The following is a 19,145-nucleotide window of genomic DNA, read 5'->3' on the forward strand; positions in this document are numbered from 1 at the left end:
TGTGGACCCAAATGAGTTACTGTGAAAACACTGCGTAAGCAGTGAAGTACTAACATGTGTTCATTGTGACTGCTGCTGAACGACTGACGCGTAGAAGCTGCTGTGTTGCGGGTCGGGCGCGGGCTGAGAGTGTGGCTTCAGGTCCTTTGGCTAAAAGGACAGTCCAGCCTGCCCACCTCCTGCCCCTGAAGCTCCAGAAGAGGAAGGATCTGAGGGTGAAGAGTGACTGATGCTCGGGGCAGAAATCCAACGAGGACACCGCAGAGCAGCCAAGAGCCCCCAGCCCCCGGGTGGCCAGTCAGCACATTCACTGTACTGGAGAGAACCAGAGCAGAGCTGCAACCTTTCCTGCTCTTTTTACAGTTCGATTCTAAAGCCAGAAGCTAAATATGGAGAATTCACCTGTGATACTATTTAGACAATGAAGAACACACACTTTAAATTGGAATAATTTATTATTCTAACAAAAAGTACAAAGTATGGAAAATTAGTGTATTTGAATCGTTTCAGAGAGTAGAGAAAGTTTCACACTAGCAGACTTCGGCTTTTAGCACCTTTGAGAAGAAACATTCAGAGTTAAGACAAGGGGCAGGACAGGCTCCAGACTACCTGTGATGACGACGCCTCTGACTTGGTGTGCAGGTCACAGAGAGCAGTGTGGTTGTTTCTTTTCTCTACATGTTGAGAGTGCCACAAAAACACACTTAGGATGAGAAAGGTGATCGCTGAATAGCCGGCTGGTGGTTAGAAGATGGGAGGGAAGGGGTGGGGGTGGGGGGGGCGGGGCGGGGCTGTCAGATGGACAGTCCGAAGGCGCTGACGATGCAGTACATGGTCTTGTTCTCCCAGCGCACGGTGCAGCTCCCTGCAGGGGGAAGGAGGCAGGCCGCCCTGAAAACCCGAAGAGCCGGGCCTTCCGAGTTCTCAGGATCAGGCCAAACACTCAGGACTCAACTCTCTGTAGCCAACAAAGAAGGTCGGCCCGTCTCTCTTCTATAAAACGTTTTGCAAGGTGACTCTAATAAATAATGCATTCAAAGACATGCAACAACCAACACATATTTCCTAAAACACGGCTTTGAATAGTCTAGGTGGCAGCAGGGTCCCTCGGGGACGTGCCGGGGACAAGCCTTCCGGGGAAGGAAAACCTACCGTCAGTGGAGCTGTCCCAGAAGCACGAGCTTGCCGTGTGCAGGCCCGCTCCATTCTTCTGCATGATCACACAGGTCACTACAGAAAAACAAACTTTTATTAGAGGAATCTACTTGGCAACACACATTCTTCTCTGTCCTCATATGTGTAGTAGATCACGTGGCTGACGTTCAAAATGAAAATGATTGTAGGGGTAGAGCACCTGGTCCTAGGAAGCTGACACCTCACCAGGCGCCTACTCTAAAAGCAGCGGATTTGAACTGCTGTGACGTCCAGGGACGTGGTCCGCAGTCGCTCCCACAGCCACGCGGCCCAGGTGGATGCGCACAGGCCGGTGACATGCTCCTCCAGAAACCGCCTCTGCTGTCTCCTCTCCCAGACTCCCTCTCAGCGGTACTTAAAGAACCACCACCACCATCAACCAGAAGCAAAGGTGCGTTACCGATGTACTTAAATGGCTTCCCCAGCTTGGTGAGCTGGCTTAAGGTCTGTTCCACTACGTTTGTGGTCCACTGATTGACTTTGCTGTGCTGATAGGCGTTGCCACCGATGGCACTTTCTATGGCCTGGAAGACAGAGCACAGCCGGTCACTGTCGGCACAGCACCCCTTCCGGCCACTCCTGAGGGCAGCGCAGTGAGCACTGTGCCCTACGACCTGCTAAGTTACACTCTGCGTGAGGTGAAAGTAAGCTTGTTGGGAACCATGTGGACTCCTTTGTAGACATACCTTTTAACCGTATCATATCCCATTCGAATGCTTTATCTTTCACTTTTATTATCATCTTTAAATTTTTGGCTGCACTGGATCTTAGTCGCAGCACTTGGGATCTTTGTTGCAGCATGTGGGTCTAGTTACTCCATGGCACATGGGATCTTAGTTCCCCAACCAGGGATCGAACCCGTGTCCCCGGCAATGGAAGGCAGATTCTTAATCACTGGGCTATCAAGAGGTCCCTTTATTCATTTTAAATGTTTGTTTATTTATCTTTGGCTGTGCTGGGTCTTCGCTGCTGCACGGGCTTCTCCTCTAGTTGGGACGAGAGGGGGCTACTCTCTAGTTTCGGTGCTTGGACTTTTCATTGCTTCTCTCCTTGTGGCACACAGGCTCAGCTGCTCTGGCTCCCGGGCGCTAGAGCAAAAGCTCAACAGCTGTGGCACCCAGGCATGGCTGCTCCTTGGCATATGGGATCGTCCCAGATAAGGGATCGAACCTGTCTCCTGAACTTGCAGGCCGACGCTTTATCACTGAGCCATCAGGAAAGCCCTCGTTATTCATTTTTTAAAAATATGTAATTATATAGCATCTGTCAAATTTTTTAAACATTTTGACTGAATTTAATGTTTGCTGTTGTGATTAATTATCTAGAGATAAGCAATGCATTTTCTTCCCACTGAAGTTAGAAAGTACTTCCCTTTGCCTATTGCTTTCTTACGAGTACAGCAGATAGAGGAATCTTTGTGGGCTGTATAATCAACAGTGTACAAACCTATCCAGGTAATCATGTGTTTACAAATACTTCCTTTATTCAGCATTTTCTGGTAATGTGATCACAGAAGTATGTTTTTCAGAAAACTAAAGAACTGCTCTATCTATTCCAAAACCTTATTTAAGCTTGTGACACATTTTTTATTATGAAATTCCTTGTTTTCTCTTCTGCGCTGTATTCTGGGACGGTTCATGCTGTGTGCTTCAGGGGTTATTCAGGAATACACATGATCCCTGGCCTCACCTCTTGGTGAAGTTGGTAGTGAGAATATTCCTATTCTATGATTTTCTGGGCCTTTTATCCTGATGCCTGTCCTGGTTTCAGGGGACAAAGGTATTAACAGGTCTGGGCTCAGCTTTGTCAAATGGGGCTTCCCAGATGGCTCGGTGGTAAAGAATCCACTTGCCAATGCAGGAAGTACAGGAGACTCAGGTTCAACCTCTGGGTCGGAAAGATCCTCTGGAGGAGGAAATAGCGACCCATTCTAGTATTCTTGCTGGGATAATCCCATGGATAGAGGAGCCTGGCAGGCAAGTCCGTGGGGTCACAATGAGTTGGACACGGCTGAGCGAGCAGCTCTGTCAAAGTGGGGGCTGTGCTCAAGCTAAACCACTAACTCTAGCCATTCTCTCCACATTCACTTTGGAATTCAGTTTTTCAGGGAGGGAGGAAAACCTTCCTAGAATTTTGGACCCATCCAAGTTTACTATGCAGTACTTAACAATAGCTAGAGCACGGAATTAACCTACTGCCCAGGGGCAGAAAAAGCTGCTGAAGTGAGTGATCGGGTGATCAACGAGAAAGGAACACTGACTGCAATGTTACTTGTGCTTCCAGGGAGACTGGGAAGCTCTGACTGCAGTTGTATCAAACTTGCTGCCTGGCAACCAAGTCAGTTCAGTTCAGTTCAGTGGCTCAGTCGTGTCTGACTCTTTGCAACCCCATGAATCGCAGCACGCCAGGCCTCCCTGTCCATCACCAACTCCTGGAGTTCACTCAGATTCACGTCCATCGAGTCAGTGATGCCATCCAGCCATCTCATCCTCTGTCATCCCCTTCTCCTCCTGCCCCCAATCCCTCCCAGCATCAGAGTCTTTTCCAATGAGTCAACTCTTCGCATGAGGTGGCCAAAGTACTAGAGTTTCAGCTTTAGCATCATTCCTTCCAAAGAAATCCCAGGGCTGATCTCCTTCAGAATGGACTGGTTGGATCTCCTTGCAGTCCAAGGGACTCTCAAGAGTTTTCTCCAACACCACAGTTCAAAAGCATCAATTCTTCGGCGCTCAGCCTTCTTCACAGTCCAACTCTCACATCCATACATGACCACGGGAAAAACCACAGCAACCAAGTCAAAGACTGCAGAAAACAGGTGAGACCCAAGGAGACTTCCTAACAAACCAACTCCACTTCTCACAGTTCTAGTGAAACTGACCCACCTTCCTGCTCCCCACTGTGTTCCTAAGAAACACTGTAGTTTGAAAAACAGTGAAAAGCAGAGTGTTATAGATCCTGCAAAGCAACTAGAAAATGATGCCTCGTGTGGAATACTGTATATGGCAGAACAAGATCACTTCACCTTTTAATCACTTTGCTTTTTGATGATGTTGACAAAAATAGGTTGGAGTTCTTTAATCACTCTGGCATTTGTCAATAACTTGCATTAACAACAGTTTGCATTAAAGTCAACTCCAAATCATATAGAAAACTTCAAATGGTATTGTTCAACTGATCATCTAATGACCGTCTTTGAGCCACCGCCTTCACTATGTGCTCAAGGTACAGGGGTCTGGGGAAACAACCGACCAGGAAAACTGTTTCTGGCCTTGGTCCCGCCCCGGCGCTCTCCCCAGTGCCCCGCACTAGTCCAGACACCCCCACCTCCCTACAAATCCCTCAGACATACCAGGACATTCCTTACCACAGGGCCCTTGCACTTGTTCAGTCTGGAATATCTGTTCCCCTCTTTTCACTAAGTTAACCCAAAAAGCCTCTTGAAAGTCAAAGAGGAGAGCGAAAAAGTTGGCTTAAAGCTCAACATTCAGAAAACGAAGATCATGGCATCTGGTCCCATCACTCCATGGGAAATAGGTGGGGAAACCGTGTAAACAGTGTCAGACTTTTATTTTTTTGGGATCCAAAATCACTGCAGATGGTGACTGCAGCCATGAAATTAAAAGACGCTTACTCCTTGGAAGAAAAGTTATGACCAACCTAGACAGCATATTCAAAAGCAGAGACATTACTTTGCCGACTAAGGTCCGTCTAGTCAAGGCTATGGTTTTTCCAGTGGTCATGTATGGATGTGAGAGTTGGACTGTGAACAAGGCTGAGTGCTGAAGAACTGATGCTTCTGAACTGTGGTGTTGGAAAAGACTCCTGAGAGTCCCTTGGACTGCAAGGAGATCCAACGAGTCCATTCTGAAGGAGATCAGCCCTGGGATTTCTTTGGAAGGAATGATGCTAAAGCTGAAACTCCAGTACTTTGGCCACATCATGCGAAGAGTTGACTCATTGGAAAAGACTCTGATGCTGGGAGGGATTGGGGGCAGGAGGAGAAGGGGACGACCCAGGATGAGATGGCTGATGGCATCACTACTCGATGGACGTGAGTCTGAGTGAACTCCGAGAGTTGGTGATGGACAGGGAGGCCTGGCGTGCTGTGATTCATGGGGTCACAAAGAGTCGGACACGACTGAGCGACTCAACTGAACTGAACCCTACGTTTGGGGCTTCCCCGGTAGCTCAGCTGGTAAAGAATCCGCCTGCAATGCAGGAGACTCTGGTTTGACTCCTGGGTTGGGAAGACCCCTGAAGAAGGGATAGGCCACCCCCTCCAGTATTCACGGGCTTCCCTGGTAGCTCAGTTGGTAAAGAATCCGCCTGCAATTAGAAAGATCTGGCTTAGATCCCTGGATTAGGAAGATCCCCTGAAGGAGGGCATGGCAATCCTCTCCAGTATTCTCACCTGGAAAATCCCCATGGACAGAAAAGCCTGGCGGGCTACAGTCCGTGGGGTCACAAAGAGTCAGAAACAACTGAGCAACTAAGCACAACACACACAGGAACCCTCCTCTTCTGTTTCCTCCAGATCCCAGCTCTGGGCTCACTAGATGGGTTAATCCCTCCCAGCAGGACACGAGGAATGCAGTGTGACTATCTGATGAATGTCTGCCCTCCCCTCCCCATTTTGTAACCTCTCTGGGCGTCAGTGCCCTGCATGCACCCTTGACATGTATTTTTGAATGAACGAGCCCATTCTTATCATCTAAAGGGGGTACCATGGTCAATAGAGTGGATGGTTTAGGAATGTAAAGAAAAAAAAAAAAGAGCCCCAAGTGCAGCACCAGGTCTTGAGTGACTAGAAGTTGTTCAATTTTTTAATATTCACTCTTCATTAAACATTAGAAATATTTATTTGTATATCATGAGTCTTTTATGCTAAAAGGTTATAGAACCAAGCCTTAGTGACAGTCAATAATAATGCCAGTATATAAAACTTCCTGTCTCATTCAAAATATATAATTTACATAATATGGGAGTAATTCTTATCTAGATATTCATTGAAGTAACAACTGTTATTTGAAATGCCAAAACACACAGGCTCAGCTGAAACAATTCCAAGGTAGTATTTAAAACACATTATTTTCACTCATATAAGCCATTAATCAAACATTCAAAAAGGAAGTACTTCTCCTCTTACCTCCTTTACGATGTTGCTCACTTCATCAACAACAAAAGCAGTCTGTAAGGGAAAAATTAGTTAAGCCCGATTGATTTAAAAGATCCTTTCCCACTGCATTGATTAATGCAAATTTAGGTAATGAATATAATTTAGAAATGAAGACCTTAAAAATAATCTAACCAGGCTGTTCATTTTACTGAGGAAAACATTAAGTAGCTCTGAGGACCACAGAGCTAGTGAGAGGCAGGAGACTCAGGGTACACGTATACAGTTTCAAGGTTTTTTGGTTTTTTTCTAATCATGCCATGACCCATAAGACTAAGTTCACTTTAGATCTCAACCTGTCCATCCATTTCAGCCGGCTGCGAGGATCATTAACAAATATGGAAGTTCAATGAGTTGCTTGACTTTTGTATGAATTAACTCTTTTCCTAATGTAAACTAATCAGGAGGTTTGAAACTTAAGATGTTTTGGATTTTGAAACCACTCTTAGTGGTAAGATTTACAATGACTTTCCTATTTCTGGTTATTATTTTTCTTCTCAACTGTGTCCGGCTTCAGGACTATACAGTCAGCTGAAGGCAAGGGGGTTCTCAGCCAGTATGTCAAGATGAACTGGGAGGTGGGCTGTCAGCAGTCAGAGTTTTAGTGGTTTTCTTTCTTTTTACATGGAGGGCATCTGAACGGGTACAAGGTCCCCTGGGTCCAGGAACCTCATTTCCTGAGCTCTGTAAGCGCTTTCCAGGGGGCAGCCCCGGCCCTCAGCCCCAGTGCATCCTGGTGGGACAAAGGCAGAGAGGTGGGCAGGGAGTGTTCTCCCCCGCTGGGCTGCTGACCACGAAGCCCAGTTCCAGCAATGGCCCTTCCTCTGCAGGAGAGTCAGGAGCTGACTGCCTGAAGCCCCTCACCCACTGTAGTCAGAAATCATGCCTGGAGACAAAGCCAGCTCACCAAGGTAACGAAACTCTGTAGTATCTTAAATTACTTCTCCAAGTTTAAAAGATCCTTCCAAGAGGCCTCAGTGGTTCTAAACCATACAAGAAAGTCCCTGTGTGAGTTTCCATGCGGTTAAAATATGAGAAAGGGTGAGGGGCATTTCAGTGGACTTTTAGTGGAAAGTACAGCAGTTGTACAGAATCCACTGGCAGTTTCAGCTTCTGCAGGAAAGATGAACGGAGCAGAGTTACAAAGATGCCAGTGTCCACGTGAAGTTAGGTGTCCACGTGAAGTTAGGTGTCCACCTGAAGTTAGCAGATGTGGGGGTCAGGTCTGTTACTGTAGGTCAGTAAACAGGGAAGGCAGGCCTACTAGAGAGAAGACAGTCATGGACTCAGCCTCCAGGGCTTTATCTTATGTAAAACACACACCATTCTGTTCAGCCCCTTCATTTCTCAGATGTGCAGTTGAGATCTGGAATAAGGAAGTCACTGAGCCACCTCCTTGGTGAGGGCCAGAATGAGAAGGCAGAGTATTAAAAACTCCGGTTTAAAGGACTTCCTCTATATTTCTTTCCTCAAAGTTACTCAATAATTCCTGTAATACAAGCCATTCTCCAATGACTGCAGTTGACAGGGAAAAGCTGTTCCCTGGCCACCTGCTCCTGAACTGTGGCTTCTCCCTGAACATTCCCTAGGTTGCTACCACCCTTCGGACACTGATGGTGACACTATCATAGAAGGTTTGTGCTGGTTGGGAAGGCTGCCTAATACACAGGGCTCCATTTATTTGTACTTCAACCAGAACTATTTAGCGAAAAGAAAAGGGGCAACTATTCTGTGAGAGCAACAGCCATCAGCTATCATTCCCTGAATGCTCGTCAGATGGAAGGAAAGCCAGGACACAGCACACGTTGTTACAGTGAATACCTTCTGCCTGGCAAACAGCTGTATGCTTTACCCGACTTCTTCAACGGGGCAATGACATCGCACCAAAATCGGAGCTATCGGACTGTCTTCTCAAATGAAATGTGAGCGACGGTGGCCACGGTGGGCGTGTGCACAGCGTGGAGAGCAGGAGAGGAACCCAAGACAAAAAGGCAGGTTCTCGCGGGCGCGTCTGCCTGCTGCCCGCGGCCAGAGCAGCAGCGGTCCAGGACTGGGGGCCCCTTGGGGAGCTGTAACTGGGGGTGCGGGTCAGGTGTGCATGTCACTCTGGAGACTCGCAAACATCAGCCGGCAGACGCACACGCGGCCTTCAGCTCCCCCATCTGCCTGGGCAGGGGTCTGCGCTCGGAGTAAAGGGCGCGAGTGACGGCCGGCGTCGGGGGGCGCGGGGGGTCGGGGGACGCAGGGGACCGGGAGACGCAGGGGGTCCGGGGGCGCGGAGGGTCGCGGCGCGGGGGGTCGGGGGACGCAGGGAACCGGGAGACGCAGGGGGTCCGGGGACGCAGGGGTTCGGGGGCGCGGGGGGCCGGGGGCGCGGCAGAGGCGATCCCCGAGGGATGTTGCGCCGCCGGAGGAAGGCGTCCGGGCCTGCGGAGCCGGCTCCCGGAGGAACGACGGGAGGCGCGCCCCCTCCGCGCCCCCGGCCCCCGGGCAGGGCGAAGACGCCCGGAGTCCGCCAGGCAGTGGGTCACCCCGAAGCGCTCGGCGGGGCGCCGGGAACGGCCCTGGCTGCCCCCGCCCATCCCCGCCCGTCCTCGCCCGTCCTGTAGCCCACCGGGCGTTACCTCCTCGGCGGCCTGGTAGTCTTCCATCTTGCCGCCCGCGCGTCGCCACCGCCTCCCGAAGTGGAGCACGCTGCGCAGGCGCGCTCAGCCCCCGCCCCCGCGCCCAGACCGCGCCCGCTCGCTCGCGCCCCGCCTCCTCCAGGGCACCGCCCTTTCCCTCGGGCCCGTGCTCCCCGGGGCACCCGCAGTGCCCGCGGGATGGGACCCGCCTCTCCTCCCGCCGTCAGGGAGCCGCGCGTCTCCTCGGGGACACCTTCCCTCCACCAGGGTGTCCCGGCAGCTCCCTGGACAGTTCAGTTCAATCGCTCAGTGGTGTCCGACTCTCTGCGACCCCATGGACTGCAGGACGCCAGGCCTCCCTGTCCATCACCAATTCAGTGGAGTTTACTCAAAAACTCATGCCCATTGAGTCGGTGATGCCACCAAACCATCTCATCCTCTGTGGTCCCTTTCTTCTCCTGCCTTCATTCTTTCCCAGCATCAGGATCTTTTCCAATGAGTCAGTTCTTCGCATCAGGTGGCCAAACGATTGGAGGTTCACCTTCAGCATCCGCCCTTCAAATGAATATTCAGGACTGATTTCCTTTGGGACTGACTGGTTGAATCGCCTTGCTGTCCAAGGGACTCTCAAGAGTCTCCTCCAACAGCCTTAGCTAAAACAAAACAAACTGGGAAAAGTCAGGCCGGGAGGGGAAGGACTGTCCTGGCCTCTCCCTGAAGTTTGTACTCTGTTAGATTGGTTTGAACAAGCAAGTGGGTTTGGACACCTAGTAACAAATTGTAAAGTGATTTCGGAACATGATGGGCTGTCTGAGATATTGTTTGCAGCCCCCTTGGGGGTTCCAGAATTAGGAAACTTAAGATTTGAACGAAGCTTACCTTTGGGGAAGTAGGTTTTCCATATAATTTTTTTTTCCCCCTTCAAGTACCATTAAATAAGGTAGGAAATGTAAAATGCTGCACACTTCCTGGCAGCCTAACCAGAATGATATAGGCTTACCTTTAACTTGTAGACAAGCGTATTTATAAAAATTAGTGGTTGCCCTGGGCAATTCTCAGCGGCTCTCCAAGAAGGGCTGGGATAGATGTATCAGCTGGCACATGATCTGAGGTTAAAACCTTTGACTTTGGGGGCTACATTTTCTGTTGTTTTTACCACACCCTCTCCAAAGCCCAGTAGCTAAAAACCACTTCCCATCCTCCTAGGAAGGGCTTGACCACTGGACCCTGACACTTTGCAGAATTAAGCTGCAGCACCCACATTCAGTTCATCTGCAACCCTTGTTTCTACACTATAAAAGCTAAGTTCCATGCTGGCAGAAATCCAATTGATTCGCTAATGGATCCCCTGCCCCTTCAATTGTACCTGGCCTGTGGTAAGCACACAATTAAAAGGTGTTAAAAGAATGATTTTCCCACACATTAGTTCTGCTTCCTACCCAGCTGCAGACTGGGAGTGGAGGAAAATGCAATCACCTTCCTGATTCGTGGGGAAGGGGAGAGGGGAGGGTGAAAGACACAAGGCTGCCTTGCCCTGGACACCTGACCTGACCAAGAGGACCTGCTGGGTGGCGTTAGGCTGCTCTCTCATACCTGGTTTCTGCTTCTCCGATTCTGGCTTCTACTCACTTTTCCCAGTGTTTCAGCCTCAAGCCTCAGTCTACACAGGATGCTAAGCCTGCCATTTCTGTGTTTTGTCTTCCCCACATCTAGCTTCTCCTGAGATCCCAAGATCTCTTTTTAGGTGTCCTTCTTGGTCACTTGACCCCACCTGCCCAGTTCCAGCTCCTCAGCGGCGCTGCCCTCTTTAGCCAGGCAGGAGCCTTTTCCCTCTTCTGATTTTCTTCTGCTTCCATAGGGAGGCCCCGTAGGCCCGCTAGCTGAGTGTGTTAGAATTACGTGCAAAGCAGGAGCGGACAGGTTCTGAGTGAGGTTTGAGACCTCTTTTCTAAATTGTTCCACAGCCTTTTAAGAATTTCCTGATTTAAGTGAACCTCCTGAAGGGCTGCTGGGATACGGCCTTGATAATGCTTTTGAATCACATGGACAGTATAATGTGTGCGCTCAGTCATCCCCAACTCTGCAACCGCATGGACTGCAGCCCGCTGGGCTCCTCTGTCCATGGGATTCTCCAGGCAAGAATACTGGAGTGGGTTGCCATTTCCTTCTCCATCTTAAGTTCTTTTGTGACTGAAAGTCACCAGCATGTGCATAAATCAACAGAAAACACATGAACGTGAACTGTTTAAAAACTTGACATGACTTCAGCGTATCTGCATTGGTCCCACTCTCCAGTTTTAACTGTCAAGGAATATTCATTCAGGGATCTTGATACACGTCATAGTTATATTGAGTCGGCCCCAGAAATGGACAAGTTGGTCCGTTTATCTTCAGGGCTGTGTGTTCACTTAGCACGCATGCAGTGAGCACTCACTTTGTGGCAATCTGTGAGCTTCAGTGGAAGCTGCAGAGTTGACTAGGATATGGCCTCTATGGAAAACTTTGAAGATCAGATTTCTGTCAGTGCGAGGACTTGAATTCTCTAGGCTCAGCGATGTTGTAGCGCTTGGGAAAACGCAGTGCAAGTGTTATGGTCTGCCCAGCTGATGCACACTTTGCTAGGTCTAAGGAATTTAAAATCACCGTGGCAGCTGGCAGGTGACTAGCACTTCTGCTCTGCCAAGAGTCCATCAGAAGTCCTGGAGTATAAACACACTGACTCAGAACTGCTCATGAATCTCCCGTTCTCAGCCATATTTTAGAATAATGTTAAGTTTTTGTGCAGTCAGTGGATTGGATCTTGGGTTTGTTTTTCAATTTGGGGCTTAGCCATCGGTTGGCAGGTGTTGTGTGCTTTCTTTCTTTCGAGTGGACTCTCTTAAATACACTCTTTGGAAATAAGGATTGGTATTGTCAATGCCTTATTTAGCAAGTGTGAGCCTAATAATCCTAGCCATGTAACCTCAACAAATGATATCCACAGCCACAGTTGAGTCTCCTGGTGTTGTCTGGGCTCTGCAGCCCTTTGCCATCCAAATCTTATCCTGTGTATGTTCGAGGTTTTCCTTCCTTTTCCTGAGGTTAGGGGTGTGTTCCTGAGATGTACAGTGGAGTCATGCCAAGTCACTAATAATGATGATACGTATGATGATGAAGACAGCAGTCGCAAAACACTCGAGTCTGAGGACTGTAATGTTATAATGGAGAAGAAAATAGACTTGGGTCTAACACACATCTAAGTGAGAATCCTGTGCTGAGAAATCGCGTGCACACGAGAAGAGCTAAGAAATGCCTGTGTTTAGGTCTGCTGCCATCCGTGAAACACAGGCACAGTGGGACTGAAACGCCTCTGTACCAATGGCAAGTGGCTGTTGCTCTGAACCCCCTGGGTCTCTCTTCCTCCCAGTCCTGGCCCCCACCCCTCATCCCCAAGACCCAACAACTAAAGGATAACTCAGGGCGCAGTGGCTGATTTTCTTTCTTTCTTTCTTTCTTTTTTTTTTAGTGAAGTATTTATTTATTTATTTGCTACACCATGCAGCATGTGGGATCTTAGTTCCCCACCCAGGGATCAAACCTATGCCCCCTGCTTTGGAAACACAAAGCTTTAACCACGGGATCACCAGGGAAGTCCTTGACTGGCTGGTCTTCATGCAGTGATGGTTATGAAATAGTGGATCCGTTCCGTGTATATAAAGTCATGCGCACACTGCACCAGTCAGCATAGGCTAGGTTAGAGCTGCAGAAACAAATGACCCTAGACTCTAGGTGGGTGATGACAACGGAGGTGTATTTGTCGCTCACATCCATGACCATTGCAGCTTTGCTATGGCTCTGCCCCATGTCTTCTCCACGCTGGGACCAGGTGGATGGGGCAGCCTGACTCCAGAGTCACTGAGAGGGACGGAAGTCTGGGGGACAGTGGCGTGAGTGCTGGTTAGGAAGGTGCTGCTCATAAGGGCACACATTTTGTCATTCAGAGCAGCTCCAGAGACGCTGCTCAAAATTCTTTTCTCGATAGGGATGAATTCACTTAGGGAGAATTTATCCAGCTGTTCTTATGATCTGTGTCATATTCCATGTGTACGCTGTGTGTGTGCTCTGTCGCTCAGTCATACCTGACTCTTTGCAAACCCATGAGCTATATCCTGTCAGGCTCCTCTGTCTATGGGATTCTCCAGGCAAGAATACTGGAGTGGGTTGCCGTGCCCTCCTGCAGGGGATTTTCCCAACCCAGGGATCGAACCCACATCTCTTGTGTCTCCTGCATTGGCAGGCGGGTTCTTTACCACCAGCGCCACCTGGGAAGCCCCCTGTGTACGCTATGCTTCCATGCAATTTACCCCCAAAAGTCCAGGCCAGTCTTGTTATAAGTTGACTCTTGAGTTAACAGCTGCTCTTTGAGCTGTGATGACACAGTCGTTTACACTTGAGGTCAGTGAGAAGCCTCTCGCAAAGGTGGGAACATTTGACTAACTGAAGCCTCCAGTTTCCTTGGGGGTTTCCTTGCTTGAGTGAAACACTGCGGTAGCATAGCGTGGTCTTTCCTCCAGCTAAAAACGTAAACTGTTGGCCTTCAAGAGCGCCTGGGTGTGGCTCCAGGTGGCTTTGTCCCCGGGATCCTTGGTGACGTGGAGCTGATAGCCACAGAGGCTCTCAGCGCCCGCCCAGCCCACCGGAAGGAAAGAGAAGCACGTCAGTGGTTCTAACTCGAAGAAAGCTTGACTTCCTTCCCCAGAGCGAGCTCCCCTGGTCTCCTCTCTTGAAGCTGAGGCAAAGGTAGGCTGAGCATCCGAGTCCAGCCCTTGTGGTGGGTTGTTTGAAGGGTGGGGTGGGTAGAGGTTACAGTTAATATAACTTCTCTTACGCTGATGACTTTGAAAATGTGGGAAAGAACAGCAATGAGAAATTAGACAAAGGATGACTTGTCATTTCATTGAATAGTATACATTGTGAACATAGGCTAAGAATGATTTAAATGGAATGGAGGAATACTTTAGAGTTAATTAAGAAACCAATCCACACTGAGAAACACTCTCCCAAAGCTGTATGGTGTGAATTTTTTCAAAGGCAGTGATGAGCGTCGTTTGGTTTCCTTTTTGGCCTGTACATTCTTATACATACAGTTTATTACTATTTTGCTCTGAATTTACTTCACAGATTCTGATTTTTTTCATCCCCCATAATCTCTAGTCTGGAGGTGGACCATAAATAAAATTTTAAAAAATTTTAAATTAAGTTAGCTGGAGTCTAATTTAAACGTCTTGCAATTCAGCTTCTTTAGCCCCGGAATAGCACTTCTTATCAAAAGGAGAGATTATGAGAAGAAAATACATGTTAGCGGTTAAGTATCTTACTGTGCTAAGTCGCTTCAGTTGTGTTCGACTCTTGTGACCCCATGGACTATAGCCCGCCAGGCTCCTTTGTCCATGGGACTCTCCAAGCAAAAATAACTAGAGTGGGTTGCCATGCCCTCCTCCAGGGGATCTTCCTAATCCAGGGACTGAACCCACGTCTCCTGCATCGGTGGGCAGCTTCTTGACCACTAGTGCTACCTGGGAAGCCCAAATATCTACTAAGAAGTTAGAACTGGTATGAAAAAGATTATTTATCCAAGACAGTAGAAGACTCTAAATTCTTAACTTTTCTGTCTAAACAAAGCATAAGGCTTTGGAGTTAAACAGACCCAGATTAGATTGTGAGTTTAGGTAAGTTACTTAATTGTTGCAAGCCTCCCTCTGCTCATCAGTAAAATGGGTGTCTTGATGGCATAAGGCTGTAATGAGGACTGAGACTGTTCGCGCAAAGAACGTGTCAAGTCTTCTGGTCCAGAGTAAATGGTAAATAAATAGTAGGGGTTGGTACAACAAAAATTACAGCAACTATTATGAGTACTACCTCATGTAAAGAACAAGGTATTAATATCAGTTCTCATTTCTTTATCCCTTCACGAGAAAAGATCAAGTTTAAGTCTGAAATATCATGGGTTTCTATTGCAGTGTTTAGCTTTGATTCTGAAAAAGCACTTGGGTTTTTTTTTGGTGGCAAGGTATCTATGTGAATGAGAAAGCCTAGACTCCACCGTGAGTGGTGGGGGCCTTTCCAGAAGAGACTTCCAGCCCTCTCCTGTCTCGGTTTAGATGTCAACTTTTCTAGACTTAAGCCCACATATGCACAATGTCATATATTAAGGACAGAGTTTTGAGGGACCTGAAGCTTATATGACACCTGGAGCCTTCTTTAAGGAAACAGATACTAATACAAGGTCAAGTCCGGGGCCTGGCAGGTGAGGCCTGAAGTCCGAGGTCACTGGCTTCTGAGAAAATCCACTTTTGGCTCAGAGACCAGAGACACAAAGAGTTTCTAAAGGCTCATCTCCATTCCCATGCCATTCCTGAGGGACACCAGGTGAATCTTCTCGCCTTTGTAAGAAGGAATCCGTCAAGCCTGTGAGCACCACCCTGCCTTCACCTGCTTCCTCAGTGTGGACGAACCAGTGGTCCCTGCAGCTGTTGTGGACGTCTGTGAGGACACTCCACGAGCTAAAAAGAGAGGACACTTTCAGGTGGATCAGCGGGGTGTGTGGAGCCGCTCACCTTTCCCCTGCATTCTAGGTAGAAAGTACTGTGGCCATATTCAGAAAAAAAAAAGCAAACTGCAGCTTCTCAAGGAAATAGCTGTGGTAAAACACAGCAGCGGGGGGTGCTGGCTCTGGAGCGGGGCTGAGAGCAGGGGCTTGGCTGAGGCTTCAGCGCTGGGCTCGACCTCTAGCTTGAGGTGAAAGTCTGGCCGGAGATGACAGTGTTCACACACAGGCACCTCGCCTGATCGCAGCCTCTCCTCTCGGTCACAGGCGGGGGTGGGGGCGTGGGGTGGGGGCATGGGGGTGGGTAATGCGCCCGTTCCTTTGATCCGATGACCAGCTGCTCACAGATGACCATTAGGTGGAAGAGCCTGCAGACAAAGAGAGTTTCCTTTCCCGTCCCGCTTTCTCCTACTCGCCCCCGGGTTTCACATTTCTTGTACTTTTCTTCCCCTGGTCAGCTCTGAAAAGCCGAAGTCAATCTTGGCTGTTAGGCAGAGGGGGAAAAAAAAGCAAGCGCGGTTTCAGAATTCACACAATCAGATGTTCCATTTCTCTGGCAAAGGAGGGGTCCCACATGTTCCCCTTCGGAATGTCTTTCCCACACACTGCCCCCCACCACCAGCCATTTCTGCTCTCTCCACGTGTAGCAAATCCCGCCTTCCCCTGAGCATTCTCTTCTGCAGATCCTTGTGTCTTTCTACTCACCCTGTCAAGTTGTCGCTTATTTGTTCACCTGCCCACTTCCTGGCTGGAATGTGAGCTTTTCAATTGCAGAGAGGGGCTTCTGCTAATTTGATGTCCTCACTCCCTGGCACCGGAGGGGCTCACAGAAGTCCAATGAAATCAGTGCTGTGAGTCAGTACACCGATCACCAGCACCTAAATGCATTTGTCTGGATGCAGAGTTCCCCTGGGATGTGGCATGACTGTCTACAGAGGAGATGGAAACGTGTGGACTGAAGCCCCGAGCTGGGTTTAGGAGGGGCCCCCACCTCTGCTGCGTGTGTCCCTATCGATCCCAGAAAAGAGGCTTCAGTCCTGCTCTGGGGCCTTCCTGAAGGGGAGGACGGTGATCAGAAGGACTGCTTCCAATTCCTGCTTGCTTTACTCCAGCCGTTGCTCTCGGACTGTACTGAGATAACTCCAGATCTGGGGTTTGATCCCAGGGTGTCCGACACCTGAACTGACGCTGAGATGGGATGGTTGGCTGTGCAGTGTTTCCCCAAGTGGCTCTGGGGGACTTTTTCCTTCAGAGTGGCAATACACTATAGGTTTTATTTATTTTTTAATTGTTAAGAAAAATTAGACTGATTGGTATGGTGGGATGCTGTAGAACAAAGGCAGTCACCATTGCAAAATCACAAAAATGCAATCGAGAAAGGAGATTGGGGGCTAGACAGCTCCATGTGGGTGAAGACAGAGGCTGATGCCAGTGTTTGCAACCAAAACACAGTTTCAGAATTCACTGGGTGTGTGAGAGAGTGACTAAATATTATCGCAGCAAAACCGGGTCTGGGAGATTGTGAATTTCTGCATGAGATCATTAAAACAAAATACTTTTTAGTATGCTTCTCAGATGCTGAAATGACCTCAGATTTTCAGATGCTTTCCAGATTTCTGAAGCCTAGAGCTTTCTGAGATGCGTGCTGCTTGCTCACCTGACTATGATCCTTCCTTCCGGCTTGAATGCGTGCTTCCTGCTTTGCAAGCAAACCCATGTGTCACCATAGTCACTGTGTTTCTCAACTCCAGCCAAACAGTAAGGACCTATTTGCTGGGTGATGAGGGATCGCCTAGAACCAGTGTCACCACTAGAAGGACACTTGAATCAGAAAGAAGTCAGAGTCGTGATAGAGAAATATACGGAGGAAAAGGGGGCATGATGAAGGAGCAGTTAATTGTGCTTGAAAATTATGAGAAGGTTCCTGAATTAGCGGCGAATCGACCTGGAAGATTAACAATGAATGACGATGCTGATGATGAAACCGTTAGGTGGTGTTTCAGGGGACTCTGAAGAGCTCTTCTCCTTTATGCCTCAGCACAGAAAGAATTCAGCAAGAGGCAAAGTGGTAGATGTGTGTGTGCGCTAAGAGCTTCATTTCTGTCTGGCTCTTTGTGACCCCATGGACTGTAGCCTGCCAGGCTCCTCTGTCCATGGGATTCTCCAGGTGAGAATACTGGAGTGGGTTGCCGTGCCCTCCTCCAGGGGATCTTCCCGACCCAGGAATTGAACTCACACCTCTTATGTCTCTTGCATGGCAGGCAGGTTCTTTACCACTAGCACCACCTGAGAAGCCCAAAGTGATAGATAAGAAGTGATTTATTAGAACAGGATACTTACAAGGCTTACAAGCGAGTGGGCAAGGGGGTACCATGTCCTGAGGATATAGTGGCTTAAGCATTTTTATAATCAAAGGAAATGTAGGGAGGGGGAGAAGGACTTCTTTGTCTTTCTTGAGTAGATGTTGTGTTTCCATCGTCAGCTCCTCCTCCAGATTGAGCAGGGGGTTTTTCTTGTCCCTACATGGTCAAGCTGTGTCCACAAATGATTGTTTTTTATGTGTGCGGAGCGTGTGTTCTACTGAGCTCACTGGGCAGGATGTGGGTCTCATCCCACCATTGTTTTATTGTTTGGGGACATGCCTCATAGTTCTGTTGCACGATTTTGTTGCTAAGCAAGCCTGCTTGGTTTTGTGGTTAAGTAAACCTGCTTTCTTGAGTAACCATTAGCTTACTAATGGTTTTAGTAAGGGGGGGGGGGTCTCCCATAGTTTTTCTACCTACAGTCCCCGAGTGGGATTAACTATTTAATCACCTACTTTGTCCCTTTACTCTGTCCCTATCGATACTGTTACTACTACCACAGTTAACATGTGTCAGTGGGTTGTTTATAATATGCTTGCCACTGTGATCTAAGTACTTTCTGTGTTGGGACTTCCCTGGTAGTCAAGTGGTTTAGGCTGTGTACTCGCAGTGCAGGGGACACAGGTTCAATCCCTGGTCGAGGAACTAAGATCCCACATGCTGCATGGCACAGCCCCCAAAAGAGTACTTTACATGCATAAATGCATTTAATGCTCACAATGACTCTAAGAAGTGGATCCTATAATGCTATCCAGTTTGAAAGTGAAAGTGTTAGTCGTTCAGTCATGTCCAACTCTTTGCATCCCCGTGGACTGTAATCTGCCAGGCCTCTCTGTCCATGGGATTCTCCAGGCAAGAATACTGCAGTGGGTTGCCATATCTTGCTCCAGGGGATCTTCCCAACCCAGGGGTCAAACCCAGGTCTCCTGGGTTGCAGGCAGACTCTTTTACTGTCTGAGCCACTTCCCTCTACTTTACAGCCAAGGAAATTAAATCCCAGGGGACTTGCTAACTTGCCCAGCATCTTCAAACCCCATTCCCCTCACTGCCTCCAAGTAGATTAGATCCTGGTAGGGACAGGGAAGAGCAGGAGCAACTGTGTGGAAAGAGAAGAGTACACGGGGTGTCCAGGGAACCATCTCGAATGTGTTTGCTGCGGGAGCGTTGGGGCGTTCTATGGGAACTGAGGATGCAGAAGTTGGAGG

The 19,145-nt window shown here is 48.7% G+C and overlaps 2 protein-coding genes across 4 annotated transcripts in view; one reads left to right on the forward strand and one right to left on the reverse strand.

Annotated features, from left to right (window-relative positions):
• On the reverse strand, nucleotides 437-9,084 carry DYNLT1 (dynein light chain Tctex-type 1). 2 transcript variants are annotated; one of them, XM_018053417.1, is made up of 5 exons: nucleotides 8,992-9,084; nucleotides 6,341-6,382; nucleotides 1,595-1,718; nucleotides 1,153-1,230; nucleotides 437-865 (listed from the first exon to the last, which is right to left on the reverse strand). In XM_018053417.1, the coding sequence occupies exons 1-5, from the start codon at nucleotides 9,016-9,018 to the stop codon at nucleotides 795-797; spliced, it is 342 nt and encodes a 113-aa protein (XP_017908906.1). In that variant the 5' UTR covers nucleotides 9,019-9,084; the 3' UTR covers nucleotides 437-794. The 2 variants fall into 2 exon arrangements, with proteins under 2 accessions (XP_017908906.1, XP_017908907.1); XM_018053418.1 differs by lacking the exon at nucleotides 437-865 and having other exon boundaries at nucleotides 1,155-1,210.
• SYTL3 (synaptotagmin like 3) overlaps nucleotides 13,298-19,145 on the forward strand; it is a 93,714-nt gene continuing 87,866 nt past the window's right edge. For both annotated transcript variants that reach the window (XM_018053419.1, XM_018053420.1), the window contains exon 1: nucleotides 13,298-13,770. The gene's annotated coding sequence lies outside the window, so the exon portion shown is untranslated. The remainder of the gene's footprint in view (nucleotides 13,771-19,145) is intronic.

This window comes from Capra hircus, chromosome 9 (assembly GCF_001704415.2).
Source record: "Capra hircus breed San Clemente chromosome 9, ASM170441v1, whole genome shotgun sequence".
Taxonomy (NCBI): Eukaryota; Metazoa; Chordata; class Mammalia; order Artiodactyla; family Bovidae; genus Capra; species Capra hircus.

Coding starts and splice junctions, on each gene's coding strand:
- DYNLT1 (XM_018053417.1), bottom strand. CDS start 9,018: ATGGAAGACTACCAGGCCGCCGAGGAG. Junction 6,383..8,991: donor ACTACCAGGCCGCCGAGGAG/GTAACGCCCGGT, acceptor TTTCCCTTACAG/ACTGCTTTTGTTGTTGATGA. Junction 1,231..1,594: donor GAAGCCATTTAAGTACATCG/GTAACGCACCTT, acceptor GTTTTTCTGTAG/TGACCTGTGTGATCATGCAG.